General features: G+C 39.6%; 1 protein-coding gene across 2 annotated transcripts in view; it reads right to left on the bottom strand.

Moving 5' to 3' along the window:
• adck1 (aarF domain containing kinase 1) overlaps positions 1-23,819 on the bottom strand; it is a 73,972-nt gene that overhangs the window by 23,995 nt on the left and 26,158 nt on the right. The window contains exons 4-8 of one of the 2 annotated variants that reach the window (XM_071471160.1): positions 17,416-17,619; positions 6,862-7,023; positions 6,023-6,181; positions 4,427-4,543; positions 1,199-1,348 (exon numbers count right to left, since the gene is read on the bottom strand). In XM_071471160.1, the coding sequence (XP_071327261.1) occupies positions 1,199-1,348; positions 4,427-4,543; positions 6,023-6,181; positions 6,862-7,023; positions 17,416-17,619 (792 nt within the window). The remainder of the gene's footprint in view (positions 1-1,198; positions 1,349-4,426; positions 4,544-6,022; positions 6,182-6,861; positions 7,024-17,415; positions 17,620-23,819) is intronic. The other variant, XM_071471161.1, reaches the window with a different exon arrangement.

Here is a 23,819-nt window from a genome sequence, read left to right as displayed (position 1 = left end):
AGAACAGTGCTGCAGGATCACTGTCACGTCTTTGCACCAGCCACTGTTTGCATAAAAGCAGATTCCTCCACCTTTGGTTTTGCCGGACAGCTCTGTGTCGCGATCCGCTCTGAAGAGCTGGAAGCCGGCCAGCTCCAGCGCAGAGTTCGGAATCGATCCACACAGCCACGTCTCCGTGAAGCACAGGACGGCAGATGAGGAAAAGTCTCTGTTCTTCTGCACCAGTAGCTGAAGTTCATCCAGTTTGTTGGGCAGTGAACGCACGTTGGAGAGAAAGATACCTGGGAGAGGTGTGCGGAGTGCGCGCCGGCGGAGACGCGCAAGCATTATGACAAGAACCATCAACAATCATCATCATTTAATAGCTTTAATAAAGTGTGTTCTTTATTTTTATGTAATAATTTCTTCATGGTGTATAGATCTACAGTAACAGTGAAACCATAAACAAATTTGCTGCTTTACTTTTACTGTTTTACCTTACACCACCCCCCAGCTAAGAACCCCCCGCCATTTCCAGCACTTAAGACTCACATGCAATGTGCAGTACCCAACTGGTAATGATACTGGAAATGACTGAGTGCGTATGTGTGTATTTGTGGAGTGGATTAATATTCTACCCTAGAATGACAGCTGAAATTTGAAGTCATTAGGAATAAATTGGTGCCATTATGGTCGAAGGGAAGTCTGTCTGTGTGTGTGTGTCTGTGTGTGTGTGTGCGTATTGTGTGTGTCAAAGATGAAGGAGTTGCATATTTATCACCAAATTCTCTTCATGAATACAGGAGCAGGCAATAAACAAACTCATGTCAGACCTGTGGGTGTTTGTAAAAGCAAGTATGATAATCAAAAAGCATGTACGTGTACAACATGAGAGTGCATATATGTGCCTTCATAATTAAGGCTGCGGTGAACCAATCCAAACACAGCACACTGCACTCTGCTAAGAACTGCGTTAAATGAGCTGTTTATCAAAAAGCTTTTATCCTGCTGCAGCTCTAATAAAAGTGTTTGTCTGCCTGTGGAAGTGTGTGGTGTCTATGTTTTTTGGGGTTTTTTTTTTATGTGCATCTTGACTGTTTGTTTTCTGCTCTGCCTATATACTCGAGGCCTCAGTCAGTAGAATGAAAAATGGAATAAATAAAAAATATTAGAACCAGTGGTATTTTCTTTATGTGTTGGCAGCTTGGAGATTTCCCACCTGATAAAGGCCATGATCAAGCAGAATAATCTCAGTCTTCTTGCTTTTGGGACACTTTCGGACCAAAACGTTGCCTGGGTGCGGGTCACAGTGAACAAAGCCATGGACGAAGATCATCTCACTGTACATCTTACCCAGGTTCTCTGAGATCTGTTGGTAATACAATGGAAAAGTGTACATTTGGTTTTCACCAAAATTATGAAAAAATACAAAAATTAAACTAAATTAAATAAGAGGATAACAGAGCTTAAAAATATCAATAAATGACCACACATTTAGAATGGCTGACCTAATTGCTATGGCCTCAACTCACTCAGTGCGGCAGTGGAGGCACCAGGAATGAACTGAAATTACAGGTTTTAAGACTGGGCTGTGGGTTGTGCTGTGGGTTACAGTCTCACCACGAGCTTAACAGTTTGACATGAGCAGAAATAATGAAAATGGATTCATCAGACAATGCATATTTGTTTATCAGGAGTTAATCACAGGCACACAGATATTTTGAGAACAAGAGGCCCCCAAATGATCAGCCACTGGCCCCTAGTTCTGCTTTCAGAAGAAGCGCAGTTATCCTCAGTCTAATGCATTAATGATGCTTTACTACATCCAACAGTCTAATCATGCTCATAATTTACGAAAAAAGCTGCCCTCTCTAAAGTTAACTTTCAATTAAATATAAATGATCTCAGACAGTGACATTAACCTTACTTTGTGAATGAAGGCTCCATGTGAAAACAGTGATGTACGTCCCCGTGTGACTGCTGGAGGCAGTACAGTAATTGGCCTATTTCTAAAACGTCCTATCAGTATCGATTATTGGTCGACCTCTATTGCCTGCACTGTTTGTAACAATCATCATTAGCCTCAATCCTGCTCCATCAGCCCAGGACTGAGGTTGCCTCAGACAAGACAAAAAGCCACACAATCTGACCCTGGTTGATCAGCAACCACCCGAGGAGAGTCACCTCACTGGGAACGAGTTGCGTGTGAAGCCAGCACTGAAACAACAACTTCAGGTCCCATGAAAGGGATTCAGGGAGGCCTACCCCTCTGAGGTTATTTCAAAAACTGCAAGACTTTTGTTCATCCAGTTTGATTTATAATATTTCAACATATAAGTATAAGTAATTTTGCTGTTGTGAGGTGATTAATTTTGCACAAATTCTGCTGCGTCAGTGATTTATTGTTTAACAGCGGATAAAACAACCTCAATTTTGTTTGTAACTCTTAATTCCTCCTTAATAAATCAAATTATTTCACCGTGGCTTCTTGCTCAGGTGGATCAGGGCTGGACGATACGAGCACATACACTATATTAGACAAGATAAAGTGTGATTATCACTGAAATCACATTTGAAACATCAGCAGTCTGCAAAACAGTCCTCAATATCCCCGTAAATGGGCAACCTCATTAGCATGTTGATGTTGAAAATTAGAAATATTCCAACCATCTTCAAAGATCTGTCACAAATTTGAAAAGGCTCCACTAAAACACTAGCACCAGTTAGATGTATGAATTAAGTTAATTCAGTGTATGCAGTCACATCTTAAATCTTACTAATGGGAGAATGCAGAAAAATTAGAGCAAAGCATCGGCTCACGTCAAGGGGTCGAGTTAAGAGGAAAGTGTATTTGGGCCCTAATCCATCATGTGATTACACACACAGACATATGGTCCAGCATGCACCACTGCCACCTAATAATTCTATCCATCTTGTCGCTGTGTGTGTGTGTGTGTGTGTGTGTGTGTGTGTGTGTGTGTGTGTGTGTGTTCTTGTAACCTGATGGTGACTTTAAACCTGAATGCACACTAGCCCATGATGACTTTGTCGCCATGGGGACAATAACTGCTTTTTGAGGCTTAAGACTTGCTTTCAGGGTTGAACTAAGGTTTAGGTTAGGGTAAGGGTTAGGCTTAGGGGAAAAGGAATGCATTATGTTAGTCAGTTTCCCCACCAGGGTAGTGAAGCAAGTCTGGTGTGTGTGTGTGTGTGTGTGTGTGTGTGTGTGTGTGTGTGTGTGTGTGTGTGTGTGTGTGTGTGTGTGTGTGTGTGTATGTGTGTGTGTGTGTGTTATTCAAGAAATCTTCGAACTACACTGGGAGGTAACATCCACTGACAGTAAATTTAGATTTCATGATCATACATGAAGTTAAAATAGTACAAACTACAACTATAGAACATATTTTATCAATTCTATAAATTAGTAATTTTAATAAGAATATGAATAAAATTGTGGGTCTAAATTTGTTTGAAAATTTCTGTTGTGTTGACTTTACATTTCAATTCCTTCATATTGTATCTGATATTGTATCTTAGTCACTGTCTCTGACATATGTATTTCTAATATATATAGTACTTCATGTAGTCATGTAAAAATGTTGCTGTTTTTAATATGAAACTGTATTTTAATGCTGTGGTGTGGTGGTCACACTTGCAGCCACACAGTAAATGATGGTAATCCCCATGCACCAACAACTTTTAGTTATCTTAGATTTTTTAAAACTTTTACACTCATACTGCACATACACACAAACACGTAGAGGATGACACACAGTTCTTTATTTCATGCAACATACCTATGGTTTATTGAATATTTGTTGGAAATGTATTTAGTTCTACTTGTAGCATACATATTTTGTTAACTTTTTGTACATTCAACGTTTATGTTTATTCATATAAAATTACCTTAAGTTGTTCTATTACTTTTTTCTGTTTTTTTTTTGTTGTTGTTTTTTTCCCGGTGTTGGGGGTTTCCTCACTTCTGCTGCTGGGATCATCCGGCCAGGATTGAGCAAAGGATGAGCTTTAGGAAGAAGGTGTCTTAAATATATCTGCCTTTGATTATCAAGCACTGGGTCATGTGTTGTTGTTATTTATGATTTCTATTGTACTTTTGATTTTATAGACAAAACAATTCATTCATAAACTTAAGAAAATAGTAAGCCTTTTAAATTATAATGAAACCAATCCTTTGCTGCAGCCCTTGACCAAAAAGTGAAACTAGGTAAATAAATATACAAAACATGAAGCTGAGTAGACAGTGTAGTGTGTGTGTGTGTGTGTGTGTGTGTGTGTATATGTGTGTGTGTGTGTGTGTGTGTGTGTGTGTGTGTGAGCATGAGCAAGAGTGAGAGAGAGAGATAGAGAGAGAGATAGAACCTAGACTATCAGTCAATATTCTGTAAGCTACCTACATACACACTGCCTGAAAGGGAGCAGGCTGTACCTCATTGACATTGATGCCTTTTTTTTTCATGTAGTCTCTGTCATTGACCTGCCCCCCCTCAGCAAACTCCATGGTCAGGATCCTCTTTGAGGACAGATCCCAGTGGATCATGGGAATCTGTGGAGAGAAAAGAACAGAGGAGGAAATGAAGAGAACAAAATGTAGCTTTTTTTCCATAGATTTCATTCTTCTGTGCAGCTGTCATAGTCTGCTTTAAATTATAGCCACTTGTATTTTGGATGCATTTACAGTGCTGGTTTAACAACAGGACTGATTAAGCTCTAACTAATCCAAATAGCGAAGAGTAATGCAACAAATACATTCAGGTAGCCGTTTAACTAAATAGTAAATATGTAATAAATTTTGAAAAACTTTAATATTAGACCGTCTTCATTATATGACGTTAAATTGATTCAAATAGTGCTTCAAAATAATTTGAATCTGATAAACTAATGAGATATTGAATACAGATTTGAAAAAATGCTACTGAACCCCAGCTCTACTAGGATGTAAACAATTTTAAAGTACACAAATATAAGAACTGAAAGAAACACACAAAAGACATGAAGTACCTTGTGAGGTTGTGTTTCATGTAACCAGACAGATCACCTCACAGTGAATTCTTACTATGAATAAAGTTGCAAACATAGTGAAAGTGCTTTGAATCAGAGTTTCTACAGACTGTGAAGGAATCTGTCAGTTAACACGGCTCTTTCCCATCATCTTACCCCTCTTACAGTGGACTTTATATGCTGACTGCAGCACGTCAACACAGCAATAAGAGCTCTGTTAAGAAATACAGGGTTTCTGTCCACTGAAACACTAGAGGGTTTTTAATATGAAATGGTTACAGGAAATGTAGAATTTGTGGGATTCTGATGACATAATAGAAACTGTTCCCACCAACTGGTTATGACAGACCAATGACCAATGGTATAACTTCATCACTCAATTCTATCAGTCCGTCACAGACATGTAGCACTGGCCTGCAGCCAGTCCAGCCAAAAAGATTGTAAAAGAAAATACATTTTTTTGTCACAATAAGAGCAGGCCTGTCAAAACTTAAGAAATGTGACTTTTAAATTATTATTTTCATTTTTGACTCCATTCAGGCCAACTGGAGTTTGACTACATGTGTTGGAAGGCATTTTAACTCAATTGTCTTTTATTCTGCCAAGTTGTAAGAATATGCAGAATAAAAAGCAAAGCAAATCGGAGAAAAAAAAGACAAAACTAAAGAAGCTTTAGCACGATGGATTTGAACATCAAACAGAGACAGACAGCTGGGAAAAGTCTAATTCACATTCACTAGAGCCAGCAAAATTCTCCAACAGATGTATTAAGAAAAAGCACACAAGGAAATTAAATGATAATGGACCTAAAGTCCAACTCTGTCTAGTAAAGGAAATATGATTTGCAGTGTTCTGCTAACCCTACTCTGTCAGACTTCAGGGAGAGCCGACATGCAGCAAAGAGGAAGAAAATCAAAAAATTGGACCTCTACTAACTGCATTGAGCACAATTTTCAATACATAACAACAGGGTCAAAATTAAAGTGAACTTGGTGGGCTTAAAAAAAGGCACATTTGTGTCTACCTTGAGAAAGGGGTAGTGGGCCAGCATGTTGGCCACCTTCTCCGCATTGCGTCCCTCATTAAGGAAGTCCAGCTCCAGTGGCATGTTTTTCTTGGCTTCTTCAACCAACCACATGAAGGCAAAGTCTGGGAAGAGCCAATGGACCGCCCTCACCAATACCTTCAAATTACAAAATTTTAGAATCAGCCTCACACTGTAAAGTAAAATAAAACAGGCATGCACATATACACCCAGCCAGCATTTCATCAGGAACACCATACTAATACTGGGTACCTTCAAAACAGCCCCAATTCTTCATGGCAATGATTCCATAGGTTGTTGCAAACATATCTTTGAAATTTGCTTTGTATCGTCATGATTGCATCAAATAATTTCCGTAGATTTGTCAGCTGCACATTCATGCTGTTAAACTCCAATTCTGCCACATCCAAAAGTTGTTCTGTTGGATTCAGATCTGGAGACTGGGTAGGCCACTGAAGTTCACTGAACTCACTGTGATGTTCATGAAACCAGTTCACTGTTCAGACTGCAACTGTTGTTGCCAACTTGCTTCTCATGCTATGCCTCCTGTATAGACACGGTGTTAAGGTGAGGCATGTTTCGTGGACAGTTCTATCATTAGTTCTATTGATGTGACATGATATTTTAACTTTTCAATCTTCTTTTCTTTCTTTCTTTCACTATTTTCCAGTTGTGTGTTCGGCCGTTGACAGAGAGAGAATAATGTGTACCACTGGCGCATATTTGAGGACAGTATGTCACAAGTGTGTGTCTCAGATCTCTGAGCCACAGGAACAATTCTTCACCAATTTCAAAGTAGTTAACAGATACATACTCACCTCCATCACGACTATGTCCTTGGAGCTTTGTCTCTGGACTTTGGGATGTTGGACCTTGACAGCCACTGTCCTCCCGTCGTAAAGCACCGCCTTGTGGACCTGTGCTAAGGAGGCTGCACCCTGAGGCTTCTCCTCAAAGGAGACAAATAACTCTGACAGCTGCTGGGGCGAGATAGGGAAGGGGAAGAAAAGAGTGGGAGAGAGCTCAGGATAAATGGGGTATAGATAAAGATAAAGAACATGGGAGGGAAAGGGGAACTTGGGAATGGGAGAAGAATGTGATCATCAATCTGATCATCTCTATTTACAGATAGATACATTACAACTGAAAGAGGCTAAAAAAAATGCATGAGAGGTGCATATGTTCCTGTTCAGTGAATGTAATTAATTCTCTTCATTCTTGCTTTTTTGAAATTTGCATTTGTTATGTCATTGTATAACACACTAACAGACATGCAATAATGTAGTCATGATGGTTGGTATTTGGTTTGTGTCTGAGACTGCTGAACTGAAACCAAACCAACACTGGGACCAAGAGTGGGCCAAGATTATGTGATCAGATACCAGAGAGGTAGGGGTCTATAATAGAGGGTCACAACCAGTCAATGATGGATGGAGAGATTCATTTTAACTGTACACTGTCAATTCTAAAATAGTGACCTTATTTACGTCAACAGCAGAGGAAAACAGGCCTTAACTGAGACAGGCTTATATTAGAGAGCAAGTTTCACTGTTGTGAAATACAGGTTTTGAAGGTCTAATTTCAGCATATGCATAATCATCTTTTAATAAGAAGCCTCCATGTTTGTTATTTTAAAACTTATCTTCCACGTTTATCTGTTGTCTCAATAATTCCAGCATTGGTTGGTGGACGCTAGATAAACTTGTCTGGCAATACGGGAGCTACCACATCCCACAGTGAGACATCCAATGGAAGATTATGAAAAAGAACTTAAGGTTATTTACATAACCCCGGTTCTTTGAGTAACATGAGTGAGATGTCTCACCAGACAACCCCTCTTGCTTCGGCGGGTAAAAAGAGGGTGATTATCTTGAATGGCGCTGTGTCGTCCGCACGCACTATTTATGGTAGATGGCACTACCTGGTGTGGACCAACACGTTCACCAGCCAATCAGGATTGTTGTAATGAGATAAGTGCTTCTGAGGGTCAGAGTATGACTTGCTCCCATAGTGAGACATCTCACACATGTTACTCACAGAACCGGTGTTATGTAAATAGCCTCAAAATTTTGGGTTGCCAGCAGAAGAAATACTTTGTCTGTTATAAAAAGGTAAAATTTGAAGAGTCAATAACAACTAAAATGTCTTATTTGGTGGATGGAGATTTTTTCCAGTGGGATCTCTCTGTTAAAAACAATCTTGTTAGGTAGCAGTGAGATTGTAGTAAACCAATTTCAGTGACAGAGGAGGAGGTTAATGCAGTTTGAAAGATCATTAAACTGAGAAAGGCAGAGGCTCCCAGTGGGTTCAAAGAAGCTGTTTTAAAAAGGTGTCAGGATCAATACAGTCATGTGTTGATGTGTCATTACATACAAGCTAAACACCATAGAGGACATCTTACCGTAAATTAACATCAAGTAAATGGTAAGTCTGGTAAGACTCTATTTTTCTTAATGTTAATGTGAAATCTGTGCACAGATACAACGCAGACAACTGCACCTAAACCACAGCACCGAAAGTTCAAGTTACAAGTTCAAATTTTGACCCTGCCTTTACACCTGAATCTGATTAGACAATGATGATCCAATCACACAGTCCAATCAGAGGATCGCTGGTTCTGTTACCTTCATCTCCACTGCATCTCAACGGAGATGAAGATAATGCCGCAGACACTTTCAGTCTCATCCTGATAGGTAATGGAACCACCTGCCCACTGATTGGACTGCTTTATGATTGGCTTGCCATTGCCCAATTAGATTCAGGTGTAAGACTTGACTATAGGTGTGAGACAAAGTACAGAATTATTTGTGAACATCACCTTACAAGTTCAAAATCTTTTTGACCCTACTTTGAGCCAAAGCAAGACTAAATGTGTCCTACGAACAAGTCTTAACAAGCCTGATATATCTTATTCCTCTGTGCTGCAGAGCTTCACTGTTGCCAAAAACTATTAAACATCATCATCAGTGAGACACACCATTGCACAGGGTGACATGTTCCTTCATTACCATTACCATGTGCACTGTAGTTTACTTTGAATCAGTCCCACATACACAGTTTTGTAGCCAGAAATACCCACTAGAGCACCAAATGTGGATTGTTCCGCTGCTGAAGATGGTCCCCACCCAATGCACTGCTTCCTCCTGTTTGATAAAAGCTACAGAGGACAGCTGCTTCAGGATGACACTATATATTTGTGAGTGATATTTAAAATTTAGGTCTTCAATATGGGGCAATGGGCTTTGAGTTAAGAGCCACACTGGTGGGGGTGGGGAAGTCAGACCACATTGAAACACAGACAAATATGTTGTTGGTTTGGGTCATTTCAAAAGAAAAAAAAGCCTCATCCCATCCCAAACTGGCCATACTATATGATCAAATCATATAATGCAGTGTATTTATAATGAAGACTTTGGAGACAACTGTTTTGTATCCTCTTCTCCTCACCAGAAACCTCAACCTCAGAGTATGCTGAATTTATGTATCATGTTGACCGACAGGAGCATTTGTTTCATCAGTGTTCAATACCATCAGACTATATATCGTATGAAAAAATGACTAGTATTATTATTATTATGAAAATAAGGTAGAGTGTAGAGCATTAGAATGAATCTTCCCATGTGTTCTTTCTTATTCCTGATGGAAGTCTTCAAGGAAATACTGTTGCGATCACGATAAAATCTGCTGATCAGTAACTAGTGTGCTTAATTCAGGAGAACGGAAGTAATTAAAGAGGGCAGACTGATGAGCTCCTTTTGTGCTAGAAGAGTAATGTCCTCAAACAAAATAATAACAAAACAAGGAAATGGTAATTGACTTTGGAGCCACGAATAATGACGGTGTTTATACAGTTGAGAACAACACCAGGATAGATACTAGGGGACAGTGGGAGTCAGAAAAAGACACCAGGACCCCTCCTAAATAACTTCTTTAATTACATCAGGTGTGGTAGTGAGTGTGTACAGTAAGAGGTATGGTAATCATCATCTGAATATACAGAGACAGGCTCGGGGTTTGATGCAGCTGCAGTCTGTTCCAGTGTTGCCTTTTGATATACTCTGCCCCCCCCCCCCACCCAAAAAAAACCCATCTACTACGGCGCTTAACATTTAGCACCCACTGTAACCTCTGAGTAGATGTACTCCCTCATTAGCTTCCACTTGTCTCTGTGGACACACAGAACACATACGAATTAGTGTGTGGGTTTGAAGGTTAAAGAGGCTTCCCAAGGGAACTGGAGTCATTAGAACAGACTTATTGTATGCTCTGGAACCTCCACACCACCCTGAGGCTGCCCAGACTCCCGGATACAAACCTACAAACTGAACAAAGAGAAGGCAGCGTGCAGCAACAACAACACAGGTTCTACTTAAGCCCACACACTGTATCACCTTTATGTACTTGAAGTATTTGGTGTTATTCTCAGCACCAATGATGCTGTGCTCAAGCTTTCACCAGACGAACTTCTACAGATGCAGGAGATGCATGCGTTTCATTATTGACCACAAATTATCAACTCCCACAGAGATGCCAAGAAAACACTGGTGAGGATCCTGAATTTTGGACTGTGCAACAATCAGGAACACCTTTAACATCTGAAATAAAACCCAAACTGCCTATGAAGAAAACAGTGGGTCAAAGCCAGGAGAGGCCAGAACTTCTGCCATCACCACGCTGTGGAGGTTCAGTTCTGCAGCTACAGGCATGTCAAACCCTTTCCCTCCCTGGTAGATAGAGCCCCCTCACCACACACATCCTCATTTCAAACTGGCAACATTCAGGGCCAGGCCCAATTTTATCATTAGAAGACTTTTGGAGCTCAGGTCCAGCACCACAGGAAGGGTTTGTCTTTTCTCCGTTTGTGAACAGCCAGTCTAAAAATGGTAATCTTATTAATATTATTGAACTCAGTTTGTGTCTGAGGAGTAGATAGGGAGGTAATCAATATATCAAATATTTGCTCCCATGCAAAAGACACCAGTTTATACCTTCTTGTATCTATATTTATAATTCAGTCCATCTGGGAATTTTCAACCACAGCATTTGAAAACAGTATATACAATATTTTTTATAATTTCTACAAATGCTCAGATAAGAAGAATGCTTGCCATTTTCACAAGTCAGTGCCCTTTCAGCATGACTTGTTACAACCCCTATAACTAACACAGCATTATGTCATATCACTCTATATAAGTTCACAGCCTTGTACTGTGCTGGCTTCACTCCTCTTCATCTACCACACTGTAACATTTAGCATTCTTAGCATGTGTTGGTTTTGGCTGGGAGAATAACTGTACATCTTCCTTCATATTCATACTTCAAACTGTGCCACGGGGGGAATTCCCCTGTTGTTTGTACCTAGTGAAACATAAAAAGAGGCTAATTTGAACATGATACTGGCCCATCAGGTAAAGGCTGAACATGAGCCCTCTAGAACATGCCATCAGATCATAAATTATGCAAGCAGCACGGGATCCTGTGTGGGAACAGCTGAGTTATTCATTATGCAAATATGCTAAATGGAATGAAATTGTCTACACCCACTAGTGTCCTCCCACTACGATGATGAGCATCCAATGGGATCTGACATGCAGAGGGTGCTTTCATGGGTTAAGGAAACATGTAATTTCTCAGATGGGCCTGTCACTTCCAGCAGCAGCAAGAGCTTGAGAAATCCCACTGAAATTTAAACATTAACACTTTTTAACATTTGGATAATTTTTATGATAAAATATTATTAAAAGCAGGTTGGCACTAACAGTCCAACTTCTTTAACATGTTTGCAGTGTTTGCAGTTCTAGTTGTATCAACACTGCCTGGCTTGAGGCCTTTGGTTCAAACCTACTACCCAGTCACTGCTTATGTTAATCTCAGCTGTGGAGTTAATTAACATGGTAATGTATGCACATGAGTCCCTCTCTCAGAGGGGAGACCCACAGTGACATACGTTCCCTGAAATGAGTTATGGCACAAATAAAATGGTCCCTGAGGCATCACAGTTGGATGGCAACACATCGGCATCTGTGGCAAGGTGGCCATTTTGGATGCTGGCAAGCCGGCAACAGCACCAGCTGGATGAGGACAAATAAATCATCACAACAGAGAGGAGAAGAACTGACGAGATTATTTTACCGAGGAGAGGAAATCAATCAATCTCAAAAAGCCTCAATTAAAAAAAAACTGTAACATCCCTGTCTGTTTTACTGTATAAACACACTGTAAATTCAGTTTCATTTACCTCAACTGCAAAAGGGCAGTAGGCCTTTAGTTAAAACAGGCTCATACTAGAGACACATACACTGTTTTAAGCACAGAATATTTGATCATACTCTTGATCATACCTCCTTAATTTCTGATGTTGTCTTCCATTTTGCCATTTTGATTGCTACTGTCAATTAAACTCAATTCCTGATCAAGTATTTCATACAGAGTGATGGTGGAATGATGGATGTGTTTGGATGAGGTTGTTATCTTCCTTTAATCCTCATGTTTTCCTGCCATTTCCCCTTCTCTAATGTTTTTCCCCAGTCAGTCTGTTTTTGCTGTGTGTGTGTGTGTGTGGGTGGGTGGGTGTGTCCTGCTCTGCTGTGCTTGGCTCTCCGGTACCTTTGCCACATCGTCGAGTCTACACTAGTGACAAATGCCACAGCTTGTTTTGCCTCCTGTGCTGCCTGTTACATCCAGCCACGACCTTGTCCACTTTGGATTGCTGTTTTCCCAGCCTGCTGCCTCCCCCACTCCACCTGTCTGAATGCTGCCTTCAGTCCCTCACCTTCACCAACCCACCCAAGTTTTTACAATAAATTACCTTAAAACCTCAACTGTTTCCGAGTCTGTGTTCTGCACTTTGGGTCCAAAACTTCTGTCTTTAACCAGATGTCAATTTTGCAGATTGGAGCATGTGAGCTATTAGTAGTACAGGTAGAGTATTTCCTCCATTAGTCTCACCCTATTTTTTTATAAATCTTTTTTTTTTTTTTGTCTTTTCTTTATCTTTATTAGCTTGTGTTCAGTCTCTCGTTATAGTTGATCTTTTTCTTTTACTTGTTGAATAGGGCATCATTGGATATCTTGAAAGGTAGTCTGTAAGTAAAAGGTATTATCATTATTATTATTATTACTATACAATACGTTGTTATCTGAAATCCTTATTTTACTTTCATTTGAAACTATGAAGCACATTTAATATGCAATACTTCCTTTTCTTTTCATCGGATGCGACTCTATGCATTGACAACTACGGATACAAAGAGATGTGAATTTTACTCTAAATTTTCTTTCTTTCTTTACACAAAGCAAGGCTGCTGGTTTACATATAATTCCAAATGAACAAAACAGCAAAACAATTTCTATTTTGCATTTAGGTTTTTATCATCGTCTGACCATGTTAATTACAACTGGGTAGTCTTATTTTTTAATCTTGCATTTAAGATGTTATAGTTTACTTTATGCTGTGTCATTGGAACAGAACGGCATGATGACATATTCAGATTTGAGAGGAAGGCATTGACATTGTTTGTCCATACAACAAATCCTTTGGACGTCCATCCATCCTGTTATCTAATATAAGTTGCTCAGTGATAAACTCAGTGTGGTTTTGAGAATTTTTTGCCATTTCCTTTTGCTATTTCCTGAATCTCAGTGTCCGCAGACACTGGTGCCACACTGCCTGGACGGGATGCAAACTACCCATGATGCATTCATGTTTTGTTTTGTTATGCCTCATCGCCAACTAAGTGTAATATTCAGCCTGGAAACAGTCTCTTTGGTAAAACAACATATTGCACATGCTGGCCTTTCTGCATTTTCACGATAGAGGGGAAATGACAGCCAGAACGAAGGCAAGGCTTTCCAAATCCGTGCACAGTGGGAATGCATATGTCACCACAAATGGTGCTGAAAACAGCACGGTACCACACACCACTCTCTACTCACTGCTGGTGTATGAGAGTATCCAACAGATATCAGACTGCATACACGTGTTAAAAAAGAAGCATGTGTAGTCAGATGGAAATGATGTCGAGGCCGCTTCCCTCACTCCAGAGCTGCCTGGCACTGCTCATCAGTGTCACTTCTTCTGCTGCCACTCCAAAAGGGAAGGAGGGCTGATTCATTCTGTTGCCTGCTTTGTTGACAGAGGAGCGATATTCCTGTCTTCTACAGGAAGCATGACGTCCCGCACAGACACAGGAAGAAGTGTATGCACATCTTAATTTTAAAAAAACATGAATGAGAAAGATGAGCAAATTCTATAGAAGTGGCTTTGAATCAGCAGCTCATATTCATCTTATTAGCATATCCTACTGTTTTCTATTTGGTAGGAAAACTTACTTCGCAAACCTTTTAAACAATGAAGGCTTTTAATTAATGAATTTTTCCAAATAATTTCAGGATGTATTTTTCTATCCTTACAATGATGGTAATGACCCCACCCCAATTGCAGTGGGAATAGGCTGAAGTTAATATTCAATATATCTCTCACTGTCAGCAAATCCCATGAAGTGATGCAAGCATACAAGTAATTGATGCCGTTAACAACTTTGGTTTGAGTCTTTTCATGGGAATAATACCAGGTTTATATATTTTCTTTCTTTTCTTAGAGTTTCTGGGGAGATTAAGACAGATAATATAGATTTCATTTAGTCCCTATGGAAATGAACCAAATAGCTAGTAAAACAGTGATTCGGGTTTTGAAAGGCCTGCATTTCATTTGCTGACTTGCAGAAAATGGTATGACAATGAAAATCTCCATAAGTTGTAGATCTTAACTCTGCGGCTGATGTGAAAGTTACTGTACAGACACTGGCATCACTTTAAATCAACAGTGTGAAAACCCATTGACCAGTCTGTGATACTCTGAACTAATTATTCAGATTCTCTGCCAGAAGAAGACCTCCTGGGAATTATTCAAACGTCCCATGTACTTCATTTACACTATTTCAAATGAGACCAGGGAGCACCAAGGTACCTAAGAGAGACGAAATGCACAATAAAATTAGTCTAGTGCTCTGTAGATGAATTAGTCACATATATCTTTCTGATTTAGGAAAGGTGTTCAGCCTTAGAGGTGATAATGAGAAAAGATTTACAGGTTATTTTATGATATGCCTGTTGTCTACAATCTTGTGTCAAGAAAATACAGCCACAAAACAATATCTCTACATCAAAATCGGTGATTTAAATCACCACCCACAGTGGCCAATACACCCAGATATTAAAGGATTATAGATTATAGACTGCACAACAAAATCCCTTATGGTTTACAATGTATTTCATCTAGTTTATCACCCTACCTTTTTGCATACCAGACACATGTCTAATTTAAATAATTATGAACTTGTCCAGACTGGGTCTGTGTCATGTGGAGCAACATGTTCACTGTTCCTTGATTTGCTGATGTAATGTACTCAACTGAGTACACCAAAGCCATTTCTTTAACACACACACACACACACACACAAAAACAAAAAGACACACAACACACAACACTGCGGAGTGTGCAGCAGAGGGAGAAGACCAATGTACTGTATCTGAGAATAACAGAACAATTGCCTTTCCTCCAGCGAGCCCTAAAAGGCTGTCATAACAACTAGTTTGAGAGCAAACCTGGTGCTCTGCACTAACAGCAGCATTAACAGCTACATCAGGAGTATGGCTTGGTTATGAAATGAAATGAGGACAGAATGTCAGACATATTCACTTCTGCTTTATTCCCCCTTTTTTCTGCTTCCTACAAAGCATGAGGGGAAGAACACATGCTTATACTGTCGGAGAGAGTCAGTCAGCAAGATCTGAGCCTGCCACAAATCAAACCATTAAACTATAAGTGTATATAAATACAAAAATAAATGATTGGAATAAATACATGTTAAAAAATATATGTTTTGTCTCGACTATGCATGAAACAACTATTAGCGCTTGGTGTGACTCAGATCATTCAAGATGATGGAGACCACATGTTCTTTTGTTGTGCAAACAAAAGAAGGGCATTGTGAACTTCATCCCCCACAATTCAACACTTTTCACACCTGAGGATAACCTCGTCTGGAGACCTTTCTGACCAGTGGTTGTTGGTCACTGTTTGACGTGTGACCCAAGGTGTCACCAGGCCAATGAAACCCAGCTCCCTTCCTTTGTTACCACTCTCCTCTCTTCTCTTCCTGGCCCTTCCAGGAGCCACAAAGCTCTCTTCTCTCTGGCCCTCTTCTCTGTGGGAGCAACAAGGCTCCAAGCATCAGGTTAGCACAAGACTGCTACCTGGAACAACAGCACTTCTGTAAACCTGCTCATAGAAGACTGCTCCACTTCAGTCTTCCTCAACAGATTGTTAACTTTGTTGATGTACATGTACTGATCTGGTTACTGTATCTACTGAGCTTTGTTGTTATGTTCGCTTAGGTTATTGGTTAGTCACATACCTACAGCAGACCTAGGACTAGCTAATCCTCTTTTAACCTGGCACCCTTTAGACTACTGGAATTGCCTTAAACAAAGAAACTCACAGCCACCCTCCCCCACATGCCACCATGTCGTCTCAGCAGCCACCTTTGGGTCTGCTATATTGTGTAGTTCCTTTGTTTACCTCCATCTTGTTTGTAGTCTTTCTTAGGCCATGTGGTCACAGTGACCATTGTGAATAAGCCATTGTACCTTTGTGCGCGCGCACACACACACACACACACACACACACACCTGTATATACTTAGTAGATTAGACATTGCATGTTCTTGTTTGCAACCCTGTAAATAAATATCTAAGTATATCTGGTGATGTGTTTAATGTTGCACAAAGAAGAATCTTGCCAACCTCTTCTCATTAGGACTTCCATCCTTCAACTTTACTCACAATGTGGTAATTTTGATAGTTGTTATTTTGTTAATTATTAATCAAAGTTCCAAATTAACAGTAACATCTGAGAATGTACAACATTGGCAATATTGGAAAAATTTGTCTTCTTTAGTAATACTCCACAGCCATCCTCAATTCCCATTGTGGGAGGGGACTGCTCCTGTCACGGGGGGTAACACTCAAATAGCATGAAGACTGCTGACACCAGTAGAGACATCTGAAAGGGGCAGAGCTGGACACACAGATGGGACCTTCTCTCTCTTCTCCAGTTTTCTGTTGCACCTTTACACTGACAGGCCAACCAGATAATGAACGTGTAGAACAAGAAAGTAAAATCTATCATGAAAATCTCATTACTTTAATCCCCCATAGCAGCAAGCTGATGTTCCTTTAGCTAGATGATTACTTTAATTAAGTAATTAAGTGAAGACTACCTTGAATCTGGTTTGTGTTCACCTGACTACTAACAGAATCCAACTTGATAACACTATGACAGAGATTCAGTCTATAGAGACTTACAGTACCTCCTTCCCAAGGTCTTCTCTGATGACCTGCTGGATCTCCTCCATGCTGCTCTGAGGAGCTCGGCTGTGGAGCACCTTCAGTGTAGATGTGTACTCCTCAGGCAGCAGGTATTCCAGAGCACCGAGGTGCTGGCCCACCTTGATAAAAGTACCACGGTTGGCACAGCACAGATCTAGAAGCCGCTCTGCTGAGCGCTGATGCACCTACAGGGGATAGAGAAGAGTAATTTGTACAACCAGTTTAAAATGACTTACTATCACACACAATTCCAAAGCAGTGAACCGCCCAACCTACAACACAACTAAGTGTAACCACAGCAGATCGGGAAGCACTCACTCATATTTGGAAATCTAGCACTTCTGTCAAAGGCATTAAGACTCATCACCCAGAGATTATAAATATCCACAGAAAATTGGTAGAAATCAAGCCATTAGTTAGCAGCTAGTTTACTATTACATATTATTAGTCACAACAGCAGGCTATATACCAACATACTGGTCGAGGACAAGAAACACAAAATTCACTTCATTCACTGTAACAATTACACTGATTTTAGAATCATCAAATATGTTCTGACCAGATTCATGTTACTCTGCAGTTCCTCCTCACACACGTGTCTTTTCATGCACAGTTCAGGCGCAGAGCAAAATAATAACAGTGAGCGAGGAAGAAATTTGAGAGTCTGGTGTCATTATTGACTGCTATAACAAAGTCAGACAGTGAATAATTCGGTGATGTCATGGAGGTTAAATCAAAAAAAAAGTCATCCCACTAAGCATGTGTTGTACAACCAAGAGCAGCGGGGAGGTTGGACACTGAGGTGCAGTGGAAAGTGTTCAAACCCATTCAATTTTTTTTCCATATTTTGCAGCCTTATATCAAAATCAAAATCAAAAATAAAAAGAAATCTCTATTTCTCTTGATCATCCTTGAGATGTTCCTACACCTCACTCTGCAGGCAGCTCCTCCAGCTTCTCCTCATGGCAAGCTGTGAGACCGTATATCAACAGGTGTGTGCCATACCAAAGCATGTCCAATCAGCTGAGTTGACCACAGGTGGACTCCAGTCAAGGCGTGCAAACATCTCAAAGATGATCAAGAGTAATGGGAGGAACCTAGCTAAAATTCAAGAGTCATAACAAAGTGTCTGAATACTTATGTCAATGTGATATTTAAGTTTTCCCTTTAAATACATTCTAAAAAAAATCTAAAATTCAGTTTTTGCTTTGTCATTATGGGCTATTGAGTGTACAGGGATAAGAGGATTTTTTTAAATTATTTTAGCATAAACCTGCAACATAACGTGAAACAACTTAAGGGGTCTGAATACTTTCTGAATACACTTTAGGCCCAGAAGGCCTGTATCACACACTGTGTTCCAGTTCAAAAAAATATTGCAAGTTCAACAATAGTAAGACTACAATACTAACACAACACAACATAGATACATACACTACCAGCTGGAAGACCTCAATTTTCCTAGATGTTATCGAAATTTTGTGTAATGTCTGTGTGTACTCCCAAATTAAAGCATAGACAAAATAAATAATTGTTTTTGGTCTTCAGAGGACAAAAACACCTGAATCAGAAGACTGCAATAAAGATACTATATAAACATTATTTTCCAATGAGTTCATTTTTTAACATCAGCAACAACATCAGTCCTCAACCATTTTCAGTCACTGATGTCTTTCATGTAGAAAACACAAAAAATTATTATTATTATTATTATTATTATCATTATTTTGGATTATCACAGTCTGGGATATCAAGAATGACAAACATTGATTTTTGATGCATTATTATCTTTTTGTGGAATGTCAGATTTAAGAGGAAACTCACACTCATGAACTTAGATGACAAACATGTCTGCATTAAAAAAATGTTAATGTTATTTTCCACTTTTTAAAAAAATGACTCGTTCAGCAGCCAAACACACTCATGCTGTTCTTTCCACAATGGTAATCAAATATTATTTGTAGGGTTCATGCCAACACTGCTGTGTACGTTCACTTGCAGGTTGCTTTGCTTTCGCCTTCTGTGTCCAGTTCGTTTGAAGCCAGCTCCATGTGGTTTAAGTCTGGAGACTGTGCTGGTGTTGTTTGCTTGTATTGTACTAAAAATGCATCAGAGGGGGCAGGAACACAGTTTCTTCCAACACGGCCTTTGTACAGAGGGTTTGTAAGTAATCAATCAAAGTTGGCTCAGCTATAGAAATTGTTTTCATTAACTTTCAAGGTTTAATTTTGCTGCAGGGAAAAGGCCTGTTTTTGGTGACCTAAACGTGTTGTGTTTTTTTGCTTTTTTTGTTTGTTTGTTTTTTTTCTTTTTTATAAACACACGCGTGCATGCATATATAGAAAAAATGCGGTGGTCCAGTCCCGTCTGGCCTATTTAAACCTGCTGGAAGTGATATTGCTTACAGAGGGCTCCTCTCCTGAGACCAGCTCCAATAAAAAGCCGTGAAATTAGCTCCCCTTAACCTCTGTAACCCCACTACACACACCGTGAATACGCCCCAGTGCACGTGCGCACACACACACACACACACACACACACACACACACACACACACACACACACACACACACACACACACACACACACACACACACACACACAAGCGGCATGTTCCCCATAGGCCAATTTGACATGAGTGTCATCTGGGCAATGATGACGAAGCAGTGACAGAAACAAGTCGCCAGAGATTACCAGATGAGGCTTTCTGCTCAAAGATGCACTAGGAACTGATGTAGCTGCACAAAAAATAAAATAAAATAAAATAAAATTTTAAAAAATGCTGAGGTAGATTTTTTTAATACAAATTTGATTTCTGGGTTCAACCTTAGACACAAATTTCATAGTAAAATTTACTCTCAAACTAAATATAATAATAATAATAAACTACCAAATAGCAAATACAATATGGTTCTATTGTAAGTTAAGTCAGTCCTAATATGCGAGAGATGATTCATTTAAACAATGCATTTGTTTCATAAGGGGGGGAATAAGGAACTTTTGAGATTAATGATTGTTTTCAAAATTAATCTCACAATGTTGACAATAAAATGATATTATGACAAAAATCCACTTGATTGAATTGATTCTGACTTGAATCTTACAATTTAGACTCTGTACTCTGGATTTTAAATAAAGAAAATAGACTTAAATAAAACAGACCCCTCATTCCTTCAGTTCTGACTGTGATTTGATAATACAGATAAAATTTCAAAAGTTTCCTATGGTCTTAATTCTTTTTTCATATGTTATATATATATATATATATATATATATATATATATATATATATATAAACTGAATACAGTTGAAAGACAAATGAACAAAATCAGTCTAAAGACCAGCAAAATAATGCAGAATGTTTCTAATATTTTTCATCTTTTGATCTGGAAAAACGCCTCATTTAAGATGAAAGTCTTCACTTGAGATCTCATTGGTGGTCAGTGTTCCTGTTATAGTGTGTGATCATATTGTGTTGCTGTGTAACACTACTTTAAATGTACTTAAACCACCAAAATCAGTTACATTTGTTTCTGTTGTCTTTTTAAAATAACAAACAACAGCAGACAGTTTTTTTTTTTACCTGCAGAGAAATGTTGGGGGCATTTGTTTGTAGTCTCAGGCTCGCTGCTTTTTCACTCCTCTGTCATGCAGATGAAAGGCATGTTTGTTCAGGACAGATTTTTATAACAATTCAATGACAAAAAAAAAATCAGTTATCTGAATTGAAAACCACAGCCTCTGCTGTCGGACAACCAGATCACCTGAAGTCTTGTCAGATCTATTTCAGGCAAACTGTGTATGGAAGCTGATTAGAGAGTCTGATCAAAATGAAAATCTGGCATCAGTTTGCCCACGGGTTGTAGCCTAATCATCAGATTCATCATCACTGCGCTCTCTCTCTTCTCTTCCAGTAATCAGTATGCTTTGTCTGATGGAGGTGGGCTCACAGCTTGAAGATGACATCACCATGGCAATGCTGCTCGCTGACAGCCTGAGGGGAATGCTGCTCTGGGATAGGCTGATGCTGGCCGCCACCCACCATCTCCACACGCGCGGCATCCAATCAAGTGGACCGTTAGTGAATTAGACACACGGGTTAATTTGTGGTACATCACAGAGAGGAGCTCAGTGCACAATGCCTCGGGGTATCTCTCCACTCATCCTCTTCACACAGTTGACAAGGACAGTAAATAAAAGGCTGAAGGTGTGTGTGTGTGTGTGTGTGTGTGTGTGTGTGTGTGTAGATGTGTACATGCTTTGGAGGGTGGTGTGTAATGGATGAGAGGGTGAAAGAATGAAGGGAATGAAGGCTAGAAAGACAGGAAACCGATAGATAAAGCAAAGCGGAAGGGGGACAGGAAAATAAAATGGAGGGTAAGGAGTAAAGGAAGGAAGGAAGAAGGTGGGAAGGAGAGAAAGGAACCTTTCAATGCTCATGCTATATAACTAGATCAGCTTTCCAGCTGCAGCAGTTTTTACTAGTTACTGTTCAAGCGAAAAAGACAGTTTACAGTTCAGCTTGTAGAACTGCAGAACTGTGTGAGTATCATCTCTGCAGACTTAAACAACATGGTAAATCAGATGTGCAGACCTGCATCTGGGTTGGGGATCTTTAGGTACATCATGGCTAGATTTGAGTTCAAATACTGGTGTTGTAATTCAATTCAGAATCAATCACTGATTCAAAATCTATTTGCAATGAAATCACTAAAAAAGGGGGCATTACTTTCAATTGTTGGAGGAAAGCAGCTTTTGAGCACATCTCCTCTCTTACTGTACTGTACATGTAATCTGCTGCAAAGGTCCTGGCTGTGACAGATATTCTCATTTGTCAGTGCAGCCGCTGGTCAAAGCTCTGTCATGATTCATTCACGTGCTAACATTCACAGTGTAGTCACCAGTGGGTCAAACGATGAATTTTTTCTTAATTAATCGCTGAATTTCAATAGTTAATCAGATTTATCGTACATTTTATTACATGGTTAAAATTGTATTATTTAGCTGTTTTCTCTGGCTTGACAACACATAACTGTCAGTCTGTCTGAACTAGAAGCTAACGTTAGCATGTCTGATGTGTAATTATGAAGATATCTGATAATTTATTTATCCATACACGAGCTCTGGATAAGTTATATTTTTTATTTTCCAACTCATTCCCTTTTGGCCACCAAGCTGCCTATTAACCTGTTGTGTTGTTGCTGTGGTTGTTGTTTGGACCTTGTGAGTAGGATTTGTTCCTGTCCTTGCTAATTGACTGTGCTTCTAAGTGTTTCTGCTTTTTTTGATGTAGGAGAAGCTTTGTAGGGGTTCTCTACCTTTCCTTTTTCAATCTATTTTCTCATGTTTTGTGGACAGTCAGGAAGGTTAGAGATTGTCTTTTAGTTTGACTGTGTAGGTTACCTGAGTTTTATTTTCTAGATAGTGTGAGGAGTTTTGTTTATCTTGGCCTTGAAGATTCTGATGTTTTCTCTTGCCTCCCTTAACCCCATATTTTGTTGCATTTTGCTACCTTTGTTACTCCGACAATAAACACAAACCCCTGCTACACTTGCTATGTTCTTTGCTGTTGTAATTTGTCAGAGTACTCTTGTAATCTTTATGTTACTGCCTGTGTTCCCCTGGATATTTTCTTTAAAGGATCATAAGAGCTGCATACATTAAATTAAAGCTGCAGGCAGCACTGAACGGGCCTTTGCACCCTTGTGCACTGCCGGGGGGGCCTCACACTAGACTGTGTGACATCAGACAAGATGCGGTGCATGTTTATTTGCATTCTCAATTGCATCTACTGTGTAGAGCCAGAGACCACGCAACAAGCACACATTACATGTCTCGGTTGAATTAAAAACTGCAGGACTGTATTATATTAGACTACCGTTTTTTCCACACTATAGGGCGCACTGGATTATAAGGCGCACTGTCAATGAATGGTCTATTTTCGAACTTTTTTCATATATAAAGCGCACCGGACTATAAGGCGCATTAAGCAAAACAAAACAGTCAGATAAGTCAGTCAAACTTTATTAAACGCGTTCACAATAACTCCCAACCTTGTTCAGTTGTAACACGTAAAAAAAACACAGTGATACCGCTAAATCAAACGTTAGCGTATTCACAATAACTCCTTATAGGTCCTTATACACGCACACTGTAATATTATGGTGAAGCACAGTATGTATTACTCCGCGACGCTCCTGACTACGATAGCCGTAATGCTGCAAGCGGTGCGGCTTTGTAGTTTACCAAAGTCATACTGAAACATTTTGACAGAGCGCCGTGAGCGCCGTGTACCACACAAAATCACTTCGAGGTCAGTACGCACAACCAGAATTAATCCATATATAAGGCGCTCTGGATTATAAGGCGCACTGTCGTTTTTTGA

Source organism: Trachinotus anak, unplaced genomic scaffold, assembly GCF_046630095.1.
Source record: "Trachinotus anak isolate AG129_WGS33_773 ecotype Australia unplaced genomic scaffold, CSIRO_AGI_Tana_v1 ptg000033l, whole genome shotgun sequence".
Classification (NCBI taxonomy): Eukaryota; Metazoa; Chordata; class Actinopteri; order Carangiformes; family Carangidae; genus Trachinotus; species Trachinotus anak.
This window is presented reverse-complemented; position numbering and strand designations above follow the sequence as displayed.